General features: G+C 39.2%; 1 protein-coding gene across 1 annotated transcript in view; it reads right to left on the bottom strand.

Moving 5' to 3' along the window:
- The window catches only part of SCIN (scinderin), a 54870-nt gene that overhangs the window by 7906 nt on the left and 19583 nt on the right, over positions 1-27381 (bottom strand). The window contains exons 4-11 of the mRNA XM_081102289.1: positions 22231-22380; positions 14766-14858; positions 11930-12062; positions 11432-11520; positions 9920-10135; positions 8559-8680; positions 7747-7837; positions 3537-3707 (exon numbers count right to left, since the gene is read on the bottom strand). Coding sequence (XP_080958415.1) covers positions 3537-3707; positions 7747-7837; positions 8559-8680; positions 9920-10135; positions 11432-11520; positions 11930-12062; positions 14766-14858; positions 22231-22380 — 1065 coding nt within the window. The remainder of the gene's footprint in view (positions 1-3536; positions 3708-7746; positions 7838-8558; positions 8681-9919; positions 10136-11431; positions 11521-11929; positions 12063-14765; positions 14859-22230; positions 22381-27381) is intronic.

Raw genomic sequence — 27381 nt, 5'->3', positions numbered from 1 at the left:
GCGTCTCCGGCTTGGTAGTGAGCCTGAGCGTCTGTCTAGGTGGGCTTGTGACTCTACGTCCAGGACCTTGTGATGTTGGGACTCCGTGTGAGTGCCCGTGAGGCCCTCTGGCTCTGTGACGCTGTGACGGCGACAATGTGTGTGTCATTTCCTGCGTGACTGTGGGACTCCAAGTGACGTGTGAAAACAGGGAGATGAAGAATGAGTGATCAAGGCTGAGATGGAGTGATGAGGGAGGAAGAACATAGCAGTGTGTTGTTCTTGAGGCCGAGTGAAGGAAGCGTTTCAAGAAGGAGCTGGTTATCAGCTGTGCCAAATGGTGCTGTTTGGCCAACCACATTGAGGTACCAGGCCAAGGCATGGACTATGTGTAGAGTAGTATTTCACCGGGTTTGTCAGGACCCTGTCCCCAGAGAGCAGTTGAGGAGGAAGGCATGGCCGTTGGAAATATTAAAGATGTGTCCCAGGGGCGGGGAACGTTTGGGGATGCAGTTACCATCATCTTTCAGTAGGAATGAGACCTCATAGACCAAGCTCAAAAGAATCTATCCGATATGATGACAGAATTATAGAAAACATGACTTCTGATTTCTCCTCCAAACGTCTCCTCATTGATACGGAAGGAAGAACTTGGCTGATGGAGAGACAGGGGCAAGAGATCCATGCCCAGATCGGTGAGGGGTCAGGGAAGCCATTCCAAAACAGAATGTTACAGTGCTCGTCTCCCAGGAGATGAAACGATGATTTTGATTAGTGCATTTCAGAGAGGCTAGGAATGTGGTGGCCAGTTTGGGAGGCCCAGGGGAAGAAAGAGCTGTATCCCAAGCAGTCCACCGTGTCTCAGAAAGAAGTGTCCACTGGGAAGAAACCAGGAAGGCAACGATTCTCGCCAACTCTTCCATCAGAAATTAACTGAGGGTGCCTATAGATGACAGCCTACCCATCTTTTCATTTGATAGATTTTTTAAAAAAATTAGTCATCATTGAATAGGAGAAGCCATGCACAGAATATTTTGGAAGAGATCAATACATATGATGGCCTTTAAACTGCATAACTGAATGAGACCACCCTGAAGAGACCCAAGGCTGGGCCTCGGAGCCCGCGAGTGCTCATGGGACAAGCGGGAGAGGAGACTCCAGCAGGACTGCCCTGCCGAGAGTGGCCCTGAGGTTCGGAGGAAATCCTGGTGGAGTGGTGTTTCAGAAGCCTCGTGGGGGGAGCCCAAACGAAACAGTGTTTCAGGAACACAGGAAAGCGCGACTGTGGAAACGCTCATGGGAGGTTAAGACAAGTGGGACCAGAGAGGGCAGAAGGCAGGTGGGACTGCGGGAATGGGTGTCCGAGGGGAGTGGCTTAGAGAGCTAATAGGCTTAAAAGAGTAGAGAAGGTGAATTAGTGAAGACGTCGGTTTTGAGAATTTGTGGTTTTAAGGAGGGCGGAGAAAGGGTGTCACTGAGATGGTCCCGGTGAAGAGATAGTCTTTAAAGGGAGGATGTGAGTCTCTCAGAGGCATGTTTGTATTCTGAAATAACTGATCCAGGACAGAAGAATAAATTGATAATACAGGAGATAGAGAAGTTTGTTGCCTGCAATAACGATGAACTGGAGGAGGGACAATAACATGGGACAGAGAAAAATCCAGCGAAGTCCTAGGTAGCCCAGATGTCACATTTTAATAGGAGTCATGTTTTATTTTTTTAAAAAAAACATATTTTTATTGATTTCGAAGAGGAAGGGAGAGGGAAAGATAGAAACATCAATGATAAGAGAGAATCATTGATTTGCTGCCTCCTGCCCACCCCTACTGGGGATCTAGCCCGCAACAGAGGCATGTGCCCTTGACCGGAATCAAACCTGGGACACTTCAGTCTGCAGGCCAACGCTCTATCCACTGAGCCAAACCAGCTGGACATGTTTTATTTCTTTATGTAATAAATATACATTAAATTATTTGCCAATATCTTCTTTACACAAACATTACTATTTATTTTTAATTTATGGGTAAGAATAGATTGGTATTAACTTATAAAATTATTTTGTATTTATATGTAAATAACTATTATAAAATATGTATTATTAAATGTAAATAAATTAACTATTCAAATTTATTTCATAAAACAGCTGGGAAGAATATGCAGATGCGCCCTGACTGGTCTGGCTCAGTGGATAGAGCGTCGGCCTGCGGACTGAAGGGTCCAGGGTTCGATTCTGGTCAAGGGCATGTACCTTGGTTGCGGGCACATCCTCAGTAGGAGGTGTGCAGGAGGCAGCTGATCGATGTTTCTCTCTCATCGATGTTTCTAACTCTCTATCCCTCTCCCTTCCTCTCTGTAAAAAATCAATAAAATATGTTTTTAAAAAAAGAATATACAGATGCAGACAAGTTGGTGAACTTGGAGGGTGTAGAGGTGACTTTTGTGTGATCACATTTACATTCTCTGTGAATTCTGATTCTGTTATCCGTAGAGAGCAGGATGTTGGAGATCTGGAGAGAGAGAGGAGGGCCTGAAGGGTATGGTGGACAGAAAAGGTTTGAGGACAAGAGTGGCTGAGAGAAGCCAGACTGATGGGGACAGTGAGGCCGGGCTGACGCCATCAAAGACTAAGAGAGGGAGGACTGGCTGCTCAGTCGATGGCAGCATAAGGGGCTGGGGGAGGGAGAGTCTGATAAAGAGAAGTCATAGGATAAGCAGGGAGCGTGCCTCATCCACACCGTCACTGCAGCTGGCATGGGAGAAAAACACAATTTCTACTTGAGTGGGCTGCATGGGAATCTATATTCTCAGAGTACATCAGAGCATGAAGGGAGAGGGTGGCTTAGAGAAGAGGTTGCAGGTGGAGAGATGCTATGACCTACCTGGTTTTAAGGGCTCAGCTGAATGGCTTGTGCAGAGAGGAAGGGTTGGCAGAGGGTCCATGTTTGAGGAGGAGGGTGTAAAGGGCAATTTAGGTTGATATGGGAGACTTGGATTTCTAGAGTGACTGAGAGCGGGAGATGAGTGATGGATCATCCTAGAAGTCAAAGCACTCAGCCATCTAAAAGCCTGCACTGCTGGCCCTGCCCATCTCTGGAGGCCTTCTTGTCTTATGACACTGTGATATGGGGTTTGATTTCTTTCACAGCTGCTGTCAGATTGAATAATGGTCTGGCCCACTATGGCAAAGCCTGTTTCCCACATTCGTTACAGGCATACGGACAAGGGGCTTCCCTCTCGAATTCCCTAGTGTGGTCATCTGATCACCACCCACCATCCATCTTCCCCCAGGCCTTCCAAGGTAGAGCATAAGCTGCCTCATGCCTTTGACAGCTTGATTTGTTACGTTATTCTTAAAATCCATTTGCTTTGGTATAATGCAGTTGGCAAATGTGAGAAGCCTAGTGTCTGGAGTTAACAATTTATTCAATTCTCCTGCCTTTATTATTTTTACTGTGAACACCAGCTTCGTTATAAATGTGAAGGGAGTGTACTTGCCAACTTTTAAAGGCTAATACTTGCTGGGGGCTCAGGTGGTTTTACTGAATGTGTGACATCACCTCCACGATCCTGGTGATGGATGCCAGGTTTCTCCGGACTTGAAAGAGACGCGTGGGGGCAGCAGGTGCCTGCCCTCCGTTCTTTGATGTCCCATCCTTGTAAATAATGAGCGGTTTGTCTTTGAACAAACTCAGCAGGTGAGCAGGTTCTTTGCCCTGGGAGACTCGAATCTGGGGAGGGATATAAAAAAAAATAAAGGGTGCCATGAGAGAAGGTTGTATTTCCAACTGTGCTCCCACTATTCTTTTTAAAAATAAAACAAATAAACAAACAAATGAAAATAAACCAGAAGTCAAGAGCAGGAGGAATAATGATTGACAGAAGATGTGGACTGATGATCATTAAGCCCAGTTTCCTCACTGACTTAAGAATCATTTATTACTCCAGACCCCACACTCCTGGCCAGCACTTCTCAGGGGAAACATCGCCATACGGCACCCACTTTCTGCTTCCAGAGAGCATAAAGATGTAAGATGTCCCTCTATACCTCCAGAAGAGAAAAAACAAGTGCTGACGCATTATGCCATCTTTCATGAAAACTACTCTTTTTTCAAGAGTACCAACACTTTGCAGATGTTTAGGAAAATACTTGTTTCTCACATGTTTTGGATCTTGTTCAGGTTAAGAGATGTGCATTCAAATGCCTCCACAAGTAAGACAACACAAAAACACACTAATAGTTTCCACATCCCTACAACGCAGATGAAAAAATAATTGTAAAGCCATCTGGGTATAGATAAATGATTTCTATCCAAACATCAAAAACAGATAAAAAGAAACAGAATTTGCTTTCTATTTTTAAACTTAACTTCAGAAATGGTAATAATTTGTTTAACATAAGCACTTTAGAAATACATTATAAAGACTTTTCAGGATAAGAAAATTTAAGAAAATAAATGGGAAATTATTTAATTTCACCTAGTAACTTAATACTAGATATTGCATTAGAAATGCACTTTCCAGTTCTTGCATAAACTATGGATGCATTTTTTGTATAAACTGTTCAGATTTTGTGCTGGTCCCCTATGTTTGTCCATTATTCTGCCCTGTGCTAAGATTAAAGCTCTCTCACCTCCTCTGTTCTATCCTTTTCTAGAAGCCAGGCAGTAGGAATGCTGATGCATAGACCATCGTAGGGAGGCCTAGGGAGCACTGACAATAGTTATGTTCACAGATATCCTTCAGGGAGTAGGTATTCAAGTAAGTGAGTAGCAAATTATGAAAATGTCTGTTGAGTCACAACCCCAAAAGCTTGGAGTGAGCTTAGCTAGGAGTATCTAACACCGCTGCTGGCTTAGCACTTCCCTCAACACTGAGAAAACCTTAATTGCCAACCTAAAAGAAGAAGACCACTGATTAAGACTCATTCTACCTGTGAAATGAGAGAGACAAAGTAAGTGGAAGAATTTTCAATACTGTTACTGTACTCTGCAGAATGTTTCAAACAGCAATTAAGAACTTGAGCGTATGCATTTTTGTAAACTACTGCCATCTGGTGACTAAACTACACATTACCACTTTGTCAATTTAGGATTCAACTGGCTAACAAGGGAAATAAATGTATTGGGTATCTCAAATATTTTACCATGAAATGTAGAATTTATAATGCATAATAAATATCTTCAAAGTTTTTACATAATTTGGTAAGGAATGTGTTAAAGATAAATTAAATGGCATAGATGATGCCAGTTCTTAGATAGAAATATTTAATTCAAGGAATGAATATAATACTTCACGGTGAAATACAGTCCAGTATATTTAAAAATTCAATCATCTTATTAATTTAATTAAAAATTACAAAATTTAATTGTTTCAAAAGTTAGTATGCACCTTTACGTATAGCTCTAAATCGTTTTATAGTATATCTATCAACAACTACCAAGGCAAAAAGGAAACTAGCTGGAAGATCAAATTTTGCCTCCACATCTTAGATTGTATGTACCGAAGTATCTGACTTACCTATTTAATTATTAAGAAGCAGTTACACATAAAGTTTTTCAAACAAAATAAAAAATTTGTATACCATATAGAATCTTGCTCACTTGACATCAGGCATGAGGAAGTTAGTAAGGCACATTCCTGGGAAGGGAATGCCTAGTGCTACTGTATCAGAAATGTTACTATGCTGGCCAAACCAGTGCCTGCTCTCAGTCTAAACCCCAATCTGGGAGATGCTTTTCCCCACTGATGGGAGCAAACTCCTTTCCCAAAGCCAGCCAGAGGAAATACCCAGGCAGTGTGAGCTACTCCAGCTAGAAAGGGAGGGAGGGAGGGGGGGGCGGTGGGAAAGAGAGGAAAGGAGAGAGAAACACACACACTGAAGAGAGCTGGATAGGCAAGGAACAAGCCAGTGCCACTCCCGGGGTTAAGAAGAGTAGACAGACAGACTGGAGCACACTGAAGAGTAACAAAGTCTGTATTTGAGGTCTGTATTTGAGTTACACATTGAGGAATTAAATAAGCAAAGACCAAGGATTTCCTGTGATTACTACTAAGGGTCCTGAAACAAGTAGCAAATATTCCATCATAAACATGAGAAGAGGAACTTGAGAGAAGAGGAAAGAAGGTCAAACCAGGATGGGAATGGTCCCTTGGACACAATGAGAACACGTAGAACTAGACACCGATACCAGAGTCCCATTACATGACGTTCAAACTTTATAATTAGTCAGCACAATATTTCTCTCCCTCCCTCTTTCTCTATCTCAATCTACTTCTCTCTAGATAAGTAGGTAGATAGATATATCTAAATATCTAGATATAGGTACATACATGCACTATATATAGATACATACGTAGATACATAGAAATACAGATATATCGGTGGAGTCATTCATAGAGACATCATTTAGAATCTGAGTTCAGTCATTTTTTTTTTTTTTTTAGTTTTATTGCTTAAAGTATTACAAAGGGTGGGTTCAGTCATTCTTAACAAATTATTTATTTTTAGAAATACCCAAATAAAGAATCCATCTCTCTTCCCACACTATTCTCTCCTTTCTCCTTTTTCTTCTCTCCTCTCTTTCCTGCTCAGTGATTTCTTTCCTTTTCTCCCCTTCTTTCCCTTCTCTCCCTTCTCTCCTTCCTTTTCTTTTCCCATTCCTTCCTGTTCTCTCTCCCCTCCCCCCCTTTCTTTCCTTTTTCTCTTTCTCCCTCCACTCCCCCCCCCCCCCCCCACACACACACACACCCTCCTAGTTTGCTAGACTTTGTGTCAGTCAAAATTCTGGAACCCAGAGGGAAAAGTAAGGGTCTATGCTCTCATCAGACATTCCTTACATACTTTTGTGATTTGGGAGTGTAAACATTGTTCTATTAATTAAAATCTCCGTCTGTGCTTGTTTTATAATGCTGTATTTAATTCATATTGCTTTCATAACCAATTATTATAATTTTAGTGACTTAAATCAGCATAAATTTATCTTATAGTTCTGGATGTCGGAAGTCCTAAAAGAGTCTCACTGGCCTGACATCCAGGTGTGCCTGGGCTGCGTGCCTTTGGGCTCTAGGATTGAATCCATATCTTTGTCTTTTTCAGCTTTTAGAGGCGGCCTGTATTCCTCGGGTTGGAGCCACTTGCATCTTTAAAGTTAGCGATTGCTGGCAGAGTCTCTCTCGTGTTGCCTCCTCCTAACTCCGCCTGCCTCCTTGTTTCACTTGTAAGGGTCCTGTGATTACACTGGATCTGCCCCATCATCATGGATAAGCTTCCTATTTTAAGAAATGCTACTTTGCAACCTTAATTCTGTCTCTATTCTTAATTCCCCTTTGCCTTATAACATAGCGTGTTCACAGGTCCAGGAGATTAAGATGTTGACATCTTTGCATGGATGGGGGTGGGGGAATAATCTACCATATCACATCTGTTTAACAATAGCTGGGCGTGGTAACTCAGCACAGTTTTAATGTCAAGTGGCTGACATTGACATATGATGAGATTCTAAAGGAAAGATCCTTTCGGGCTCTTAAGTCTATTAATAGTATGTTTGGGGTTTTGTTGTTTTTTAATTTTGTTTCCTTTCTCTTTTCCCGAGCCTGAGAGAATTACTATGGCACAAGAGTAGAGGTATTTGAATTCCAAAAAAGAAAAAGGTAATATATAGAAAAGGTCAAGTTCCCATCCCAAGTGGGGTGGGGGGCTTAAACTAGACATTGGGGGCTAGTTTAAGTGGGGCTAGTAGAAATTGAACTTCGTAAAAATATTCCAACCTGCACAGCACGTCCTCCCAGGGATCTGTCCAACTGAACAGTCAGGAATGCAGATGTCGTCAGCTCATCTCTCGTCGCATTGGCTCCTTGCCTGGAGGGGACCCAAGCAAAATAAATTAGCTTGTATTTAAGTTTTAAAACCTTCTAACACAGGCATTTCAAGTAGAGACTTGAGTTATTATGGTTTCACATGACGTGGCTATAGAAGCCACCGTTTTTCTGCAAGTACTACCGTGGAGCCATGACTTGTCCTGTGTACTGTCTAGAACTGCATGTGGTAGGTATCCTTATCTCCATCGTGCAGGTAAAGAAACAGGAGCTTAGCTCCTTATAACTTAGGACAGTAATCGGGTCTGTCTGACTTTAAGTTGGAGCTGCCTATTTTGGGAAACCATATCCCATAATGAAAATTCTCCATCTGAGTAGGAGAACGTGAGCCAATCCTATGAGGCTGGATATCAAAGGCACTTCATTGTTCCATGAATATTCTGTGAGCATAGCACCAAATGTCTGAGCCCAGGAGATGAGATATTCAGCTACATATCCACTAGGAGAACACTCCCCTTTGCATATCAAAACCTTTTTCCTAGATTAGAGAGAATGATTGTTATCTAATCCCCCCTGCTTGTGGGCAGAAGCTACAAAATATAGTCAAAATCATATTGAAAGGACATACTACAAGCTATAGAAATCTCACTAGGATAACTATAGGACAATTCTATCCTATATTGCATAGAATTTCATGACATTTAACTTGGGAGCAATATCTGGCCTCTATGAAACTTGAGGTTTTATAACAGAGGGAGAGTCACCATGTGTAGATAATCTGTCCTCTGGGATACGTGTAGAGTATAATGTAGCAGTCGCCACCGTAGAATTCACCGTATGAATTTTGGTTAATTTCGATCCTACCGCTGCTTTCCACACGCCAAATCTGGAAGGGATGGAATACGTGTACCCAAATTAGCATTTTCTTGATCTAATAATACTTCTCAGGAGTTTCTTTTAAAAGTTGGTCTAGATCTATTCCCAAATAACTTTTAATAATAAAAGTTAGTATTTTTATTTTAAAAGTTATTGTATTATAAAGGGGCAGGATAGGAATTTGGAGACGAGCGGGTGAAGAGATGTGCTTTCAAATAGAAGCCTTCCCACACCATCCGGTAAGCAGAGAAAGGCAGCAAGGCCTGGTTAACCCAAGGGCCTGGAGGGAGCTGGGTTTCAGGAGCCCTGGGTGGCACGGCAGGACATCTCAGAGATGCTGTGTTCTGACATGGGGCAGTAGCCAGGACACATCTGCCACAGGGTTACATGGCTGTGCTCAGCTCCAGGAAAGAGCGTCTGAGCGGGAGATAGAGCCAGACCCAGAAGCTGTGAGCCCTCTGACAACAGTCATGAGGGGTACTGCTGCCTCTGTAGTTCCCACAACGCTGTACAGCGGCATAGATTCCGATTTCACATCTTTGAAAGGAAGAAAAACAACTTCCTAAATCTCTTTACTATCTACTTTGGTTCAAGCACTGTGTTAAGCCCTAAGGATATAGAGAGAAAATATTCAATTCATGCCCTCAAGGAGGTAAGACATCACCCAGTTGTCATGAAGTTAGATGACTCAATAGTGGACTGAGTGTGAAGAGATTTCAGTTAAGAAATTAAGGATTTTTTTTAGCATTTTTGTAAAAAGAATCAAGGAATAATTAATGAACTGATTCGAATGCTCTAAAAATATCTGATTTCATCACATAACACATGTCCAATTTGTTTTTGTGAATGCCTCTAATGTGCGAGGGAAGGACAAACTGATAGTTGTTGGTACATTCGAGGCAACACCCCCTCTGCAGACAACCCCAGTTCTGAGAGCCGGAGCAGTTCTGATTCAAGAAACAAGACAGGGTTCCATATCGGATCTAAGATGACATTTATGTGATCATGCACAAATCACCTGACTTCTTGGAATCCCAACATCTGCTTTATAAAATGGAACTGAAGGTCACATAACATCTCTTCTAGCTTCCAGTTCCCAGTTTAATTTCCAGTCTTGGACCATCTTTATTCATAAGTAAAATTCACATTTTACCAAGTGTTTATTTCCCTGAAGTTATATTTCCACATGTACTGGCATAAATGGGCTTGATGATATAAACAAGCAAACCCACAAACAGAAGGTAAGTACCTGCACTTTGCCAGAGCCATCATCCACCATATTGTGCTGGGCTGCCATTTGCGGAGAACTGTGCAACTTTGAGGCATCAAATGGAATTTGTTTTACGTGGGCCACTTTCTCTGTGACATACACTTTCCCGAAGCCGTCACTCTGATCTTTATCTCTCCAGTCCTTAAAGAACTGTTTGAAGATTGGTGTTTCACCTCCTTCTGGAAGAACTTGAATCTGAAATTTAAAATAATAATAAAAAAATAAGAGACTGAAGGAAAACATTAATTTAGTAGTGAAGAAGGAAGTAAGGAAGTGAAAAGATTGTCCTGGTTTTGGTGATGACAGAAGCAAATGTAGGAGCTGGGATCCTTAAATGACTGCAAATGGGAGGTTATTCTATATAACAAAAGCCTAATATGCTAAGTGTCTGACCATTCATTCAACTGTTCAACCAGTCGCTATGACACGCACTGACCACCAGGGGACAGGCGCTCCAACTGGTAGGTTAGCTTGCTGCTGGGGTCCAGCTGATCGGGACTGGGAGAGATGGGCCAGAAACACCCTGGAGCCCTCCTGTGGTCCCTCCCTGGCCCAAAGAGTGCACCGGTGGGGTCCCTCGGCCTGGCCTGCACCCTCTCACAATCTGGGACCCCTCGGGGGATGTCTGCAGGCCAGGCCAAGGGACCCCACCAATGCACAAATCCATGCACCAGGCCTCTAGTAAATATAAAACTAAAACAATCCAACCTTTTTTCCTCATAATTGAAGTTATTGCCACTGAGTCTGGATATCTACAGTAAGAATAAAGTTCTTCCCTATGTTATCATGGCAGTAAATAAGTTTTTTTTCTACATTAAGGTCACTGCAGTCTGTGACCCAGAAGAAATGATCTCATGAATATACTAGTGCCAGGACTCAGTTAGTTGGAGCATTGTCCCATACACCAAAAGGTTGTGGGTTTGATTCCCGGTCAGAAAAAAAACCCATGCCTAGGTTGTGGGTTCAATCAGGGTGTGCATCGGAGGCAACCAATCGATGTTTCTCTCTCACATAGAGGTTCCTTTCTCTCTCTCTAAAAAATCAATAAACATGTCCTCAGGCGAGGATTTAAAAATAAAAGAAGAGAAAAGACGAGTCTGAGAGGTTCAGAAAGGAAGAATAAGTAGCCAGTGTCTAAGCTGATGTTGATGAAACCACCTATTAGTCCACGTCTGCACAGCTTGTGAATAACTGATAAGCTCTCTCAGTTAATTCAACTGTGGTTGACTGTTTTGACTTGAAGACTGTGGAGGAAATAGATGAACTATTATTTTCACTACACAGCTTCATGGGAGTGTTTTCTCCAGTTTCTGCAAAATTCCATCCTCCACACAGATAGAGTCAGGGACATATGACACACCATTGCACACAAGGGAAGAATGACTTCACACCTATATATTACTGTAAATCAAATTCTTTCATGAGTTTTGTGGAGTTGTCATGAGCTCCCATGTTCAAATTTTTTTCTAGCCAGTTCATTTCTATACATACTTGGGTTTTGGTGGAATAGTTCATTTGATCTAGGAATAGTTCAGCTGTCTTCATTGCAGCCTTTCTTTCCCGGGGATTAGCATCTTTACCTAAATTACAAGATAAATTAAAGAAAGACAGAATTTTAGTAAGGGAAGATATTATATGATCAAGTAATACTTGTGCACAAAAGTAAACATAATTAGTTAATTTAAATATGACACTGAGAAAATGGTAAGAATTTTAATACATTAAATATATTTAACAATGTAGTAATGAACACTACACATAAAAAAAGATTCTGTTTATATTGTCCGAGTGTCTTTTTACCACCACCATCCCTGACAAATGATGATAATAGAAGAAAATGTGGCTTTGATGTCTGACATTTATATGAGCTATTTATAGATCAGAAAGGTAGGGTGTTGTTTTTTTAAATCAGAAAAGATGCTTTCTTTACACTAATGAAGAAATATCTATAAATCTGAAGTGCAGCAACACAGTCAGTGGCTTTCTCACCTTTCCATACGAAAATCTTTTTTGCAGCGCCGTGGTCCAAAATAAAGCACTCCTCAGAAAGCAGCATGGCCATGGAGAAGGGGTTTTCCTCTGCCACCAGGGTCACCCTCATGGACCCACTGGCATCTGAAACCTAAGAGAAAAACTATGATCTCATTTGGGGATGACAAAAATGTTCTAACATTAGGTTATGGCAATAATTGCACGACTCTGCAAATGTAACAAAATCACCGAATTGTACACTTTAAATGGGTGAGCTTTACGGTATGTAAATTATATCTCAACCAAGCCAGGGGTTTTTCTTTGTTTTTTATCTAAAGAAAATCATTTTATTCACTATAGTATTAAAAACAATAAAATAGCTAGGAATAGATTTAACCAAGGAAATGAGAAAATTATGCAATGAAAACAACAATACTTTGATGAAAGAAATTGTTTTAAAGAAAACAAATAAGATCTGTGAGCCCAATTATACCCTCAAAGACTTTTTTAAAAGTTCTTTGGGATAAAAGAACTATTCATAAAAAGTTAAGTTTTGACACTGTATCTGAAACATCAAAAAATAATGGTGATAATAATAATGGCTATGGTTTGTTGATGTTTTCATATACTAGGCACCATGCTATGAATTTAACATGATTATTTCTGAATTTTTACAGCAATCTTTTCAGATAGATAATAATCTTACAGTCATTGTGCACACACAAAAAGCTGAAGCTTAAATATTTAATCAGCTAACATTTTCTGAGTGCCTACCAAATGCCAGGCATTGTTTTAAGGAAGGCATTGCTACATTACAGTTTACCCTTATAGATTTTTTCCCTCAATATTGGCACTGTGATTTAAGTATACTTTGTATAAGTTATCAAAGTAAATTTCCTCTGACACAAATTAATTATTAATCTAGACTCCCGAAGTTTGAAAATTGACTACACAACATTTTTTAAGTTGAAGGTGGACTTACAAAATTGAAAGTGATATTCATGCTCAGGTTAGAAGTCACTGGTTTTCAAAGGTCTGCTTGCAGGCTACAATCACCTGGGTACTTGATAAAAATGCAGATTCCAGGGCCCTCTCTAGCTCAGTGGCAGTTTTGCAGCACCATGATGGGGCTTAAATTCTGCATGTTTAAAAACCGCCCTTGGCTGCCTCTACTGCTCCACTTTACTCAGCAATCCCAAATTAAAGTACTGCATTTTCAAGGGGACTTTATATTTTAGATGTATGCAATACATGATAAATCCACTAGAGGGAGGCATGATGCAGGATTAACATGTTCACATTGTAAAATACTTCTTTAGTCCACAATGCTGTCTAAGAGGGAGAATCATTTTATCTGATGAAGCGACATAAAAGATATTTGTTCAGCTGTTGAAAATAAGCAGCCACGAAGTCTTTAGATATCTCTGGGTGACTTATATTAAAATTATCAGTGTACTTAGAAGAGGTAACCACATTTCCCTTTGCCATCAAGAGAGAAAGCAATCCACTTCCCCTTTACAAAAAGGAAGTTGTGCTGCACAAGTTAGTAATTTGATTTTCACTTAAAAATCAGTGGTTCTGGGCTAGAAAGTCACTTAAAGAGCAACAAATGTAACTCCTTCCTCTAACAGATGAGAAAACTATTCAATTCTGTAAGGAGATGACAATCTGCTCCCAATCATGTGCTTAGGGAGTTATAAGGGGAGGGAACACATGAGTGATCTCATCTCTCCTCAACTGGTATGTCTTGTGGCTTTTGTTACCTTCATCAGCAATAAAATCAAAAGATTATAGAGTTCGAAGGAACTGAGTAATCTTCTAATCTAATCTAATCTCTCTCTCTCTCCTTTTTTCCACATAAGAAAACGAAGACCCAGAATGGTCATGTCTTGCCCAAGGTCAACCAGCCCATTATGCACCACAGACATGACTTGGAACTGGGTCTGCTAATCCCCAGGACAGGTCTGGTTTTCGCCCTGCTTCCTTCCAGCTGCTTGATTTGATAGCTTTGCTCTCCTGTAACAAGGAAAGCCTTCACTATGGCTAAACAGGATATTTAAAATAAAGTGAAGATTTTATAGCTTATCCAGAGTTTATATGAAAAAGCTTACATAATATTTTTACTCCATGGAGGATACATTTTGTTAAATGTAATATATCAAAACACATTGCTGCAAACTAGTACAGTAACTGCAAATTTTTATTTTTAGAGCAATGAGTTCCCTTATTTGTTTTTAATAAAATAAGTAATAAAAAGAGAAATTTTAATGAATATACTAACTAGCACAAACAATGGATTTTATCTACACATTTCTCTTTGAATATCAGTTTAACAAAGTGTCCCGTCCTGTCCCGTCCCCCCACCCCACCCCCATCCAGTCCAGTAAAAACAACAGAACTCACCCTGGCCAATGCTCAGTGGTTAGAGCAGCCATGGGCAAACTACAGCCCACGGGCCGGATCCGGCCCGTTTGAAATGAATAAAACTAAAAAAAAAAAAAAAGACCACACCCTTTTATGTAATGATGTTTACTTTGAATTTATATTAGTTCACACAAACACTCCATCCATGCTTTTGTTCTGGCCCTCCGGTCCAGTTTAAGAACCCATTGTGGCCCTCGAGTCAAAAAGTTTGCCCACCCCTGGGTTAGAGCATTGCCCTGAGAACTGAAGGATCTTGGGTTCAATTCCAGTGAAGGGCATGTCCCTTAGTTGTAGGCTCAATCCCCGCCCTTCTCATGTTGATGATTCTCTCTTTGTCTTTCCCTTCCCTTCCACTCTCTCTAGAAAATCAATATCCTTGGGTGAAGATTAACAAAAAACAAAAAACCCAGAACTCTAAAAGTGAACCCACCATATAGAGTTTAGCCATTTTCCTGTTAGTTATGTCTGCTATGGTGTCATCGTCATCATCTCCATGGCTAAGCACTGGCTTTTTTCCTAAAACCTGGAAAAAAGTAAACAGATAAAAGATAAAGACCTCTCATTAAAGAATGCAGAATTTAAAAAAAAAAGAAAAGAAAAACATGTAGCATTTCTAAAGACATAGATTATAAAATATGTGCAATTAAAATGACCAGGCTCAAACATTTCTCAGCAATCATACTACACTGGCCTTTTCCCATGGGTCAAATCAATCAATTGCATTAAGTAAACAAACACTAAGTTTGCTAGTGATGGGAACTTCCAAGAAAATAAAATCCCAATTTATAAGCTGAGGTGTCCATATTATTAAAAATTAGCAGGAATAGAAGCATGGAACAGACTGCTGAATCTCAGAGGGAAGGCAGGGGTGGTGGACAGGTGGGAAGAGATTAACCAAAGAACATGTATGCATATATGCATAACCCACGGACACAGACAATAGTATGGTGAAGGCCTAGGGTGGGAGGGATCAATGGGAAAAAAACATCTCTAATACTTACAACAATAAGGATTTTTTAAAAATTTATTAAAATATGAGTTCTAAGTTCAGTTCTGCAACAGAATTACTTCTGTGACTTCTGCTTCTTGAAAAAGCAATCTATAGGTTTAATTAATTTATTATTACAAAAACTTGGTTCAAAATTACTATTTGAGGTAAAGTACTATTATCATTATTGACATATTATTAGCTACATAAAGTGCAAGTTCTTGATGACCATATCATGCTTCGTTTTCTAATCTATCCTTGGCACTTTCAAAAGTGCCTGGGGCATAGTAGATGCTTAATAATTTAGTTGTCAAATTAATATATTTATTTATTGTTGCATATATGATTCAATACAAAAGTTCAAGCAACCCATTTCATAAAAAGTATACTTGAATCTGCTTTGAATTTCTGTACACTCAAATCACACACAAAAAATAACTCTATAAGAAATCCTGATTAATTTATTTATACAAATATCATAGAATGTTAAGGACAAGAATAAAATGTAAATTTATTCTAAACAATGTGATTTTTATAACAATACTGATATAAATTTAAGTTTAGAACATGCACAAAAGGTACGAAATTCATTGTATTTTATATTCAATATTCCTTACAATATATTGTGTGAAATACAAACTGCTGAATGGCAAATGACAATAAAAATGTATACAAATCCTAATCCTTGCAGGAGTACAGGCACAGACTCAAGTTTAGAAATGCATTAAAGAACTTATTTCCTCTGGGAACAAGCCCATATTTTTGCTTATACAATGACCAATAAAATACTTTAGCCTAACTGGTGTGGCTCAGTGGTTGAGTATCAATCAACCCAGGAACCAGGAGGTCACAGTTAGATTCCTGGTCAAGGTTCATGCCTGGGTTGCATGTATGGGGTGTGCAGGAGACAGCCGATTGATGAGACTCTCTCTCTCCCTCTCCCTTCCTCTCTGAAATCAATGAAAATATACATATTTAAAAATAAATAAAATACTTTAATTATTGTACATACTAAATTATTATAATATAGTTTTTCTTTTTTGCTAAAAGTAAGATTAAGACAAAAATTAAAGCACTTGCAATTAAAAGGTTTACTTTGGTAGAAGTATGTATATCTTTGAAGAGCAGTGACAGGTCGCCTCATGTACCTTTTTGTAACTCTGCTCTAACCAAGACAGGAGAATTTGGAATCAATAGTCTGTGTTAAGGACATAGCTAATACCAGTAAGTCTCTCAGGGGGCCAAGTGACTCTGAGACTTGAGGCATTCTCTAGCTTTTCATTTTCAGGCAGCAATTCCCATATCAGCCGGGGATCTTAATTGGCCTCTCTCAAAGGACTCTGGCTTAGTTGGGAATTGAACCCAATGGGTTTACCAGAAACAGGTTTACTAGTAACTCCATGGGTAGGGGGATATTGTTAGGTAACCCTAAGGAAGAGTCTGTTCAACCAAACACCTCAGTGGGGAACACAAATGAGTTTCCACCACATTGCCCAGCCCTTAAGGGTCCTGCCTAGAAAGAGGAAAATTAAATGTGCCCATTTCATCAACGACCCCATACACTGTGATCTTTGAAAAAAGTTGCAAGCACAGCTTTCCTTTTTTTCTCTGCAGATTGGGTAAAGCCGAAATTGAAAACACTCTTTTAAGGTTTCTCAAGTGACCAGTATTTGACTCATGCAATCCTTTGTGAGGGAAAGAACATATTTTGACAATTTGAAGAGGAAAGGAAACAGAGAAGCCTTATCTGAGGATGTTCCATAAAAATTTCACCTATTGTTCTAGCCAAGACCTGTCACTCAAATGTGGAGCCCTCCTTTCCGTCAATAATATTCTGTAAGTTTCCACTTAAAAGTATCACCAGCTTCTAACATGAACTGAACTGATCCTTCCACAAGACACCATGCTCAGCTCCCCATTGGTGCCAGCGACTCTCCAGTCTCCCATCCACCCGAACTGAAAATCACGTGGTCAGTTATGACTACTTGCTGCCTCCACTTTGAATCTCCCACCCACTTGTCGTTAAATTCCGCTTTTTTATGATAATGTGTAGAGTCACTGATTCCTTAATTCCCACCCTAGCGAAGTCCCTCATCGCCCGTGGCATGGGTTATACCTACTGCTGTCAACTCCCTCCTGCCTCGGTCTCCCCTCATCTTTCCATCTATTCTGGACACTGGCCTTTTATTTCACTTTACTCCTATATTTCAAGACTAGGACTTCTAAATAAAGATTTATATCTGGAACAGTGGTCTTCAAGTTCAGTGTTCAAGCAACATCTGGATAACCTGATAAAATACAGATTCCCAACAGCCAGCAACTAAGTACCAGGCAGGGGTGAGGCCGAGGAATCTGTACTCTGGATCATTCTGAATCGAATGCTTCCTGACAGAGCATAACTCCTACGTCTGGCTTCCGAAGTCCGCCTAGAGCTGGATGTTACCACCCTGCACTGCTTCTCAGCGTCCTACCAAACACCGTCTCCAACCAGGCTGATGTTCCCGGTGTTCCTTAAGGGAGCCTTGAACTTTCCCTCCCCAGGGCCTCACCTAACACCGCTGTCACTTCTGCCTGGGCTGACTGGTGTGGCCGAAGCATGACTGAGCAATAAATTCTTTGGTTGGTTCAGCTAATTACTAGCCGCACAGTCATAGTTACCACTTACTGAATGTCTCCTGAGCCACACACTGTAGCAAGAGCTTCAGTCACGTGTCATTTCATCCCTGTACGAGCCCCCAGCCTGCACTGCTCTCTGTGGAAAATGAGACATCACCTTCTTCTTATCTCCATCGTTTTAGTGTGCCTTCTGCTTCTATTTTTCACTGAAAACAAAGCAAGTTCTCAGGTTCTGTGAGCTAACGTTTTAATTACTCAGTAATTCTTATGTCTTATTTCCTTTCCCTAAATGAAAAAAAAAAAAATTGGTAGTTTACAAGCATATGGTAAATAGAAATAAATTGTAAACGGGAAGAATAGTCTTGTTGTTAAGGTGTTTTTACTTGTGTTAAGACAAGTAAATATTTGCTAGTAGGGAAGATTAAATATTTGTTAAACTAACAGGGAAATAAAAGCACAGGTGATTCTCAGGAGAGCTGCGACCTCACTTAGCCAGCTCAGTGTTAGAGTAACATCAACATATTTGAGATTGGATTTAGAGGGTACAACTCACACTAAAGTTAACTCATACATTATTATTATATGGGAAACTAATTCACAAGTTATTCTCATATGGAAAGATAACTTACAAGTTATTATGACATCGATACCTAGCTCACAAGTTATTAAAATACATCAGCCAGAATGCCAACGAATTTAGCCAGAACAGTTGTTCTCACTGGCTGCCCATTGGAGCCATCTGGGGAGTAAAGACTACAAAAGTCTGGACCTGAGTCCAAGACTAGGATAGAAACTCAGCACTGTGTTTTTTATTTTTTATTTTTATTTTTTAAAATACATTTTTATTGATTTCAGAGAGGAAGGAAGAGGGAGAGAGACAGAAACATCAATGATGAGAGAGAATCACTGACAGGCTGCCTCCTGCACGCCCCTGCTGGGAATCAAGCCCACAACCCTGGCATGTTCCCTTGACCAGAATCAAACCCTGGACCCTTCAGTCCACAGGCCAATGATCTATCCACTGAGCCAGACCAGCTAGGGCAGCACTGTGTTTTTTAAAAGCCCTCTGGCCCTGGTTCAGTGATAAATTCAAGTGTTCGGTGGTATCAGCTTTGTTTTAACCTGGTTCATCTTAACCAACAGGACAGGTCTGCCAAGCATTTCTGATGTCCACGTAGCTTCTCAGGGACCTTCTCGCCTGGACAATTTCCATGGTCTTTGGTGGTCTGGGAGCTGCCCCGCAGCAAACCTCTGGTAAAGATTTTAGGTCATTTGCCTTTTCTGGGGCGCATTAGACTTTTTCTGTAAGCCTCATGCCCATTTGAACATTTCTACCTGGTCAGTGTTGGAATGGACACTTGTGCCCTTTGCCTTTGGGATTCCTGATTTCTATGCTTTACAATGAGCATCTCCCCTCCTCTTTCTGACAATCCCTTCAGTTGGTAGGCTCAGGCGATCTGCGCTGGGTGGACCCACCACTAAGAGACTCTCTGACCTTGTTCCCACATTTAAAATGGAATAACAATAAATTTCACTCACAATTATCTGTATATCTATATCTATATCTATATCTATATCTATATCTATATCTATATCTATATCTATCTATATCTCCAAAACAATGTAACTGAAAATTGTGATGCACCGGATACCCTTACGAACATAATACCACTTTTTCATTTGCCCAAGCACTATCATTGTAACCCAGTTCCATAGCAGTGTGATTCTTTGCTCTGAAAAAAACAAAACAGGACTTAGAAGCACCATCCAGATGGCCTTGATTTAGAGAGTTCTTTCCAACATGTGAACACATTTCCTCCTGATAGTAAACAAATATTAATTACAAAACCGATACTAAGGAATAATGAGTTGTTGACTCTTAAAGAGTCAACTTTTAATATCAGGGCTGGGCTCCTCCTTAGCACAAGATATGCATGTAAAGTGATATAAAGTTAATATTACTGTTAACTATTATTACATGTTGTAAAAACTAACCTACATAGTGAATGTCAAAGAACTGTGAATCGCTGAATTGTAGAGATCTGGCCCTTTGATATCTGAGTTTTGGCTAATTCTTAGCACAAGGGATAAGAAGAAAGTGATCTCAATTGTGGAAAGAAGATATAGTCTTAATATTAGATTTTTTAAATTACATATTATCGCTAATACTATAACAAGCATGAGGGGCAATATAAATGGAAAGATTAGAAACCTGCATTCTGGTTTGATATTTATGTTAGTTTATCAAGTCAGATATAGACTGTGTGGGGGCAAAGATCCCCCCTTTCATACAGTCCATCTGTCTTATTCATGGATTATTCTATTTATAGGTCCTATCACTATTACCTCATTCCATCTGCAAACCAAAAGAAAATGGACCTCGTTCAGAAATGATTGCCAAGCGGTGTTAACTTGGACTGATCATGTAACAGTGGCATCTTATCAGGAAGGTCACAGTCTTCATGTTGAACTTTGGTGTGGCAAAGTGAAAGACTATTTGAGTTATTACTTTATTACAGCATATGGGTAACTACACAGTATACTTCGTAGGGTTCTTCATAACATTGCAACTTCCCCCACTGGATGAATTGATGAGGAACAGAATGGGTATCTGAATTAAATAGTAGAAATCCAAACAAAAGATTCATTAAAATAAACAGCAAATGAATTCTGCCTTGAACCGTGCCTGGCACATAGTAAGCTATCAATAAATGGTAGACAGAAACAGCTAGAGCGGCTATATAGTGCTCGTGAAAGGATATAACCTTGCAGCATGCGCTACTTGTCACTATGATTCTTTGGATTGGGGTGCACACTAAGTATCATTGCCTTAAAGTAAGATGAAGAAACTAGTTTAAATATGATACAACAGAGAGAAGGAAAGGAAAATTTTTGGAGCTCTTTAACTTATTAAAAATATTTGACTGGTAAACTTATAAAGGGACCTTTTTTTGTATGGCTCTCATAATGTTATTTCAATTAGATAACAACTACTGGTGAAAATCTCCAATGTGCCCAGTATCATGCTACATGAATAGGAAATTTCAAAATATTTAACACATTGTTAAATTCCCCAAGAATTTACAAAAAGACACTGGAAAATAAAGGAGCGGTAAATAAGAAAGCTAAACCACTTGGACAGCACACAAAAAGCAGCATGCTTTTCTGACAAAATGGTTTCTGCTATCTCTGAGTATTAAGCTGAAAGGGACCATAGAAGCCACTATGTCTAATCCCTCATTTTACAAAAGAGGAACCAAAGCCAATGAGAGGTTGAGGGACTTGCTCGGGACTTAAGATGACCATGGAAAAGCTTAATCTGAGAGTTAATGCAACACTGCTTCCACCACCCACTCTGTAAGGACAAATTCTGTTCCTGGGTCCATTTCTATCAAAGTATAGCTTTGAAACTACTGAAACAAGAGGTTATAATCAATTTAAAATACATTTTATATATAGATTTTTGCTTCCAAATATGAGAATTAGAAGACTTAAGTGGTCATTAGATGTCTAGAACAAAGGCTTAAAAGAATATTAAAGATCAATTTGTTTTGAATAACTTTCAAGGTCTAATTTATTAGCAATGTCATTCTGACTATTGGAAATCCAAGTAAGCCTTCCCAAATTTTATTTTTTTAGATGGCCTTTTTTTCTGATCATAAACAGAATATACAATTATTATAAAAAGGAATATACAATTATTATAATAAGTTTGAAAATACAAGGGCAAATGAAGAAAATATCAAGCAGCCATATCCAAAAAAAGTCAAAGATAATATTGGTATTATTAGTAATATTTCAGCAGATTTCTTTTAAATATATGTATACTAGAGGCCCGGTGCACAAAAATTTGTGCACTGGGGGGGGGGGGGGGTGTCCCTCAGCCCGGCCTGTGCCCTCTCGCAGTCTGGGACCCCTCGGGAGATAATGACCTGCTGGCTTAGGCCTGCTCCCGGGTGGCAGAGGGCAGGCCCAATCCCTAGGTGCAGCCCCTGGTCGGGCTCAGAGCAGGGCCGATTGGGGAGTTGGGGCGCTGCCCCCTGTCATGCACAGAGCAGGGCAGATTGAGGCTTCCTTTGATAATCATATTAACAGTGAGAGAAAAGTCTTGATGTTCTGCTTTCCCAGTGCCATAACTTGGATAACTGTATCTCCTCTTACCGAATCTGACCTTAAGTAGTAGAGAATTTGTTAAAACTAATACACATACACATACACATACGCACACACCTTGTCCCACATGCTTGCCTTAAAAGTAGTAACCTTGCAAACACAACCTAAGTCACAATACCTTTATAAGCTCTGCTGGCTCATTTCCTTCTTCCACCACAATTAGTTGAGATCTTCCATTTCTTTCATTGTCCCGAATGCCAATGGCCACCTGGCTGGCCTTCAGGCGCTCATATTTGTTGCATGAGGAACCACACCACTGGTAAATTTCCTAAAAGAAAGAGACAGATCTTTTCACCTCAGTGATATGTGGAGAACATTCAGACCTATTGTAATACACATTGTGATTAACTACAAAGAAGTATCCTATATAATAAAAGGCTAATATGCAAATAGACCAAACAGCAGAACAACCGGAACCCTAACCATAACCCTGATCGCTTGGCACTGTCAGCGGGGCAAGGGGCAGTTGCCGGCCCCGATTACCTTTGAGGGCTTCTACACCTCCCCATGCTCCTAAGAGGCAATCAGGGCAGCAGCCGCCACTTGCACCCACTGACGGTGCCCGCCCGCTTGCACCCGCTGCTGGCACCAGCCCTAATCGCTCCGCACCATCACCCGATGTGAGCAGGGCCAGAGCCATCAGCATGTGGGAGCAGTGGTGGCAGGGCGGGCCTGCAGGTAGACAGGGGACCAGGGGCTGTGGTGGGAGGGGCTGGGCGGGGGTACGCAGGAAGGGCCGAGACCCGACTCTGTGCCCACAGCAGCCTCGTAGCCCACAGTTCCTTTCAAGGTGCACAAATTCATGCACTGGGCCCCTAGTAAAAAATAAAATTAAAAAATATAAGGTCACAGGTGTTTTATTATAAAGTTGTACACCTGAAATTTATATAATGTTATTAACCAATGTTATTCCAGTAATTTAATAATAAAAATTTTTAAATGATCTGTTGTTGAGGTATACATGATTTCATATATTTAATTTATATCTTATTCTGTATTCTGTTGCTCTCAGAATTATAAATTAAGCCTTTTTTATTTTATTTTATTTTTAAAAATATGTTTTTTTATTGATTTCAGAGAAGAAGGGAAAGGGAGAGAGAGATAGAAACATCAATGATGAGAGGGAATCATTTATTGGCTGCCTCTTGCATGCCCCCTACTGGGGATTGAGCCCACAACCCAGGCATGTGCCCTTGACCAGAACTGAACCTGGGACCCTTCAGTCTGCAGGCTGACACTCTATCCACTGAGCCAAATCGGCCAGGGCAAATTAAGCATTTTTTTAAACATGGAAAATATAAACATATATCTCACCATTCTTTGCATAAGTACAATTTATGAAAGTAAACATATAGATTTCATAAATTTAAAATAATAAATGTACTATATTTCAGAATGATTGTCAAGAATCTGTTATAGTAATATGCTCTTGATGGTTATAAGAACTGATATAACACTTATGTAAAGCAATTGAACAATTCTTATCAAGAGCCATGAAACTGTTAAAACTTTTGGCCCAGTAATATCATTATCTAAAATTTATGTTAATAAATTATTCAAAAGAGAAAAAAACCCCACATATACAAAGGTTTTCATTGCTATGTGATTGTATTAGTGAAGCATTAGGAAGACATTGCATGTTCAATAATAGGATAAAACTTATATAAATTATGACACAGAAAAAATACTTGATATCTATTTAGAGACAGCTTGATATACTATAAATTAAGTATATTATATTAGCTGACATTTATATTAAAATGTATATTTTAGTCTTGGATACAGTGTTCAAAAGCTATACAGACACAAGTGTGAAATAAAAATAAAGTATCATTTTCTCCATTGAATGTGTGGTTTAACTAAAATATGAAAGAGAAGTTTAATAGTACCTCTCAGCCTGGTGGGGTGCGGGAATGGGCATTATCGCATACTATGTGGGTGATAAGTACACAGGCTTTTTTTGAGAGCAGTTTGGCATCATCAAAAAATATGTGCTTTTGGATCAGAAAATTTCACTCCTAAGAATCTATTCTATAGCAGTCAAACATGGGATACAAAAACAAAGAAACACACAAACCAAAACTCCCCATCCATGGAAAGATGGCTATATAAATGTATTACATGGATATTGGAGACTAGACTTCAGTGGTTAAACATTGAGGAAAAAGTTCCAATACTGACGTAAAAAATCATCCAAGGCATATCATCAAGGATAAAATAAAGCCCTAGAATAATATAGTTCCAATCAAGTAGAAACAGAAACATAATCTCTGTTCCTGTGTTTGCAGAAAAAGATTTTTAAATAAAAGACACAGTTTTAATACAAAGGGAGAATCATATAAATGCAGAAAGAAAGCCTTCAATTTTTATAGTAGCTAAGTCAGTGTATTTTTCCTTTTTAAAAAAACGTCACATTTATTAGGTGCCTAATATGAGCTAGATGTTGGGGATAGAGAGATGAATGTGGGAAAATGAGGAAAAACTGACATGCAGACAATTAGTGCTAATAATATATTTGCACTACATTTGGTTTTCAAAAGCTTCCACACATATTTCACCCAGTCAGTCTTGGAGAGGGGGTTAGCATAGTGATTAAGTGTGAAGGAGACAGACGTTGGTGGCCACTTATTAGCTATGTGACTTTATGTTTGCAATTTTTAATAAATTAATAACAGCAAAACAACATAGTGCCCAAGATTCAAAGGCATTGGCTCTTTTCTCTGGCTATAAGACATTTCCATTCCAGAGTCATTTCTTTATTCAAAAATAGTTTACTGCTTGCCTGAAATGAGAGAGAGAGAGAGAGAGAGAGAGAGAGAGAGAGAGAGAGAGAGAGAGAGAGAGAGAACTATGCGTTCCCAACAAGGATTGTACCCTCAACCCACGTATGTGCCCTGACTAGGAACTGAACCCGCAACCTTTTGGTGTATAGGATGATGCTCCAACCAAGCCACGCGGCTGTGACAGCCTCTGTTAGTTTTTTATTAGTGTATAAAAGTGGGTCCAATTTCTGAATATTTATTTTGTATCTGCTACTTTACTCAATTTATCAGTTCTAATATTTTTTTTGATGGAATCTTTGGAATTCTCTCTAAATAGTATCATTTCATTTGCAAATAATGCCAGTTTTACTTCTTCCTTTTCTATTTGTGCCATTTATTTATTTTTTTATTTAGTTGTCTGATTGCTGTGGGTAGGAAGGAAGATGATTTTTGAAAATACAGATACCTGAGCCCTACCCTTAGGTAATCCCAGGTGTGTTTCTTGAACCCTCCCCAAGTGATTTTAGCATTCACCCAGGGCTGAGAACCCCTGCTGGTACCCTGAGCACCTTGCCCAGAGCACAAATTACAGGGAGCCTGTAACATCTAATTATCTAATGCAGCCATGCCAGCTACTCTCCTGAGTACGTACAGGCTCTTAGCTCTGATCTCTTTGCTCCCTCATTCCATGTGATTTTGCAAATGATTCTCTTCTCAGCAGGTCTGAGAAAGCAAATTTCTAATATTTACACTACAGTGAAATTCAGCAGGTAGATCCGAAGTTAGCTTTCTAAATTTCTCAGGCTTACTAGCAACTTTCATTACTGAGTTGCTTTGTGTTTATCCAACCATCGAACACAGGACTGTTCTCCCTACCTTAGTCGTATAATGACCTCTCCCCTACTTCAAAGAGATTATATAAAATCATACAAAATTTTATTAGCAACTGCAAAGCATTATGGAAGCTTGGGAAATGTGTTTAAAAGTGAATTGTAGATAATGACAATTTTACAAACATAATTATCATTTAATGTTGAATTTTACAATATCCTATGGATCCCAAAATATTTTGTATTTATTACTTTTGGTTGGGAGTTTTTATGTGCAGTATTGATTCACAGAGAAATTTAGTTGTACTAAATATTCCTCATCATTTCTTAGAGACTACAATTTTGAACTTTAAAATAGCAAAAACAGGCCTATGAAATACCCATCAAAATAATAAAACTTTAAGAGAGAAGTTTTCTCTTTAACTCAAAGATGACTGAATCACTAAAAAAAGTGTTATAGAACATTTCCTATTGAGCACAAAAATGAATGTTCTCTGTTATGCTTCCACCTTACTCTGTGCTCCTATTTTTATAAATGTGACACCTTATTTACTAGACTTAATTTTCAGTGGTTAATTCTGACAAGAAATGCAATAAAATATGGATTCTAATTATATACTGCTAAAAGCCGGAACTGGTTAAATAGTCATATTAATTAAAACACCCTTTTCATATAATGCTAATTAATTTTTATGCAAATACAGTTCATTCGATTATGGCAGCAGCACCTGTAAATGTGCTTTAAAATCTAAAACAATTTTAGCAACTCAGTAATTTATATTCCACTATGTGTGGATAATGTGTTTAGTACATTTCATTTTAACAGAGCTCTACTGTGCTGAAATACATGTGTAGTACTATTAATAAACCGTACCGCTCAACACTACTCTATTTAGAAGTCATTGGTTACGACTACTTCACCACTGTGCACAAGGAAGCTTTGTACTCAACTGGCACCATACTTGAAGAATTTTCTTTTTATAATTCTAGGAGTGGGCTGCAAAAACTAAATTCTGCATAGAGCTAAGAACTATCTAAACTGATGAGATAGGTGGATCTGTATTATTACAAAAATGTTTTCATTATAACTTAAATTGTTTTATTTATAATACTTGGCTGGGATTTAGAAGAAATGCCTTTTTCATAAACCTGATTTAAGCATGCTAGACCTGAAAAACTGTAATGCAAACATGGTTTCAGAGGCAACTATTTACCTTCTAAGATCCTAAAGACTTTAACAATTCAACATTAAATGTTGTATTTCTTTGGATAAGTGACATATAAACTTCCTGTAAACATGAAATATCCACTCAATTCAGAATGAAGTTCACTTAAATTCTGGCCAAAATGTGTTGATGTACATCTAGCCCATGAACACTGTCTAGTAGAAGTTTATTGAACTACGTAGTTAACTCTTAATATACAAACTCTTAACGGAAACAAAATTTCTCTGGGTTATTAGAAAAGGAAGAAATAGAGAGTAAAGACAATATCTGTTACTGGCAATTAATTTGGCCCACTAGTAACAAGAAAAAAAAAAAAGCAAGTGAGTGATATTTATAGAAACAACCATATTGGGGGTAAATTAGAAGTTTCTAAAATTTCCTGTAAACTCTGTAGTCAGGGTTAACCAGTAAAACACCAAAGTGCAGCCAAACCTCATTTGGGGGACAGGAA

The sequence above is a fragment of the Myotis nattereri genome, assembly GCF_964212035.1.
Source record: "Myotis nattereri genome assembly, chromosome: 11".
NCBI classification, from domain to species: domain Eukaryota; kingdom Metazoa; phylum Chordata; class Mammalia; order Chiroptera; family Vespertilionidae; genus Myotis; species Myotis nattereri.
Note: the sequence above shows the minus strand (reverse complement) of the source record. Positions and strands in the feature narration are given on the sequence as shown.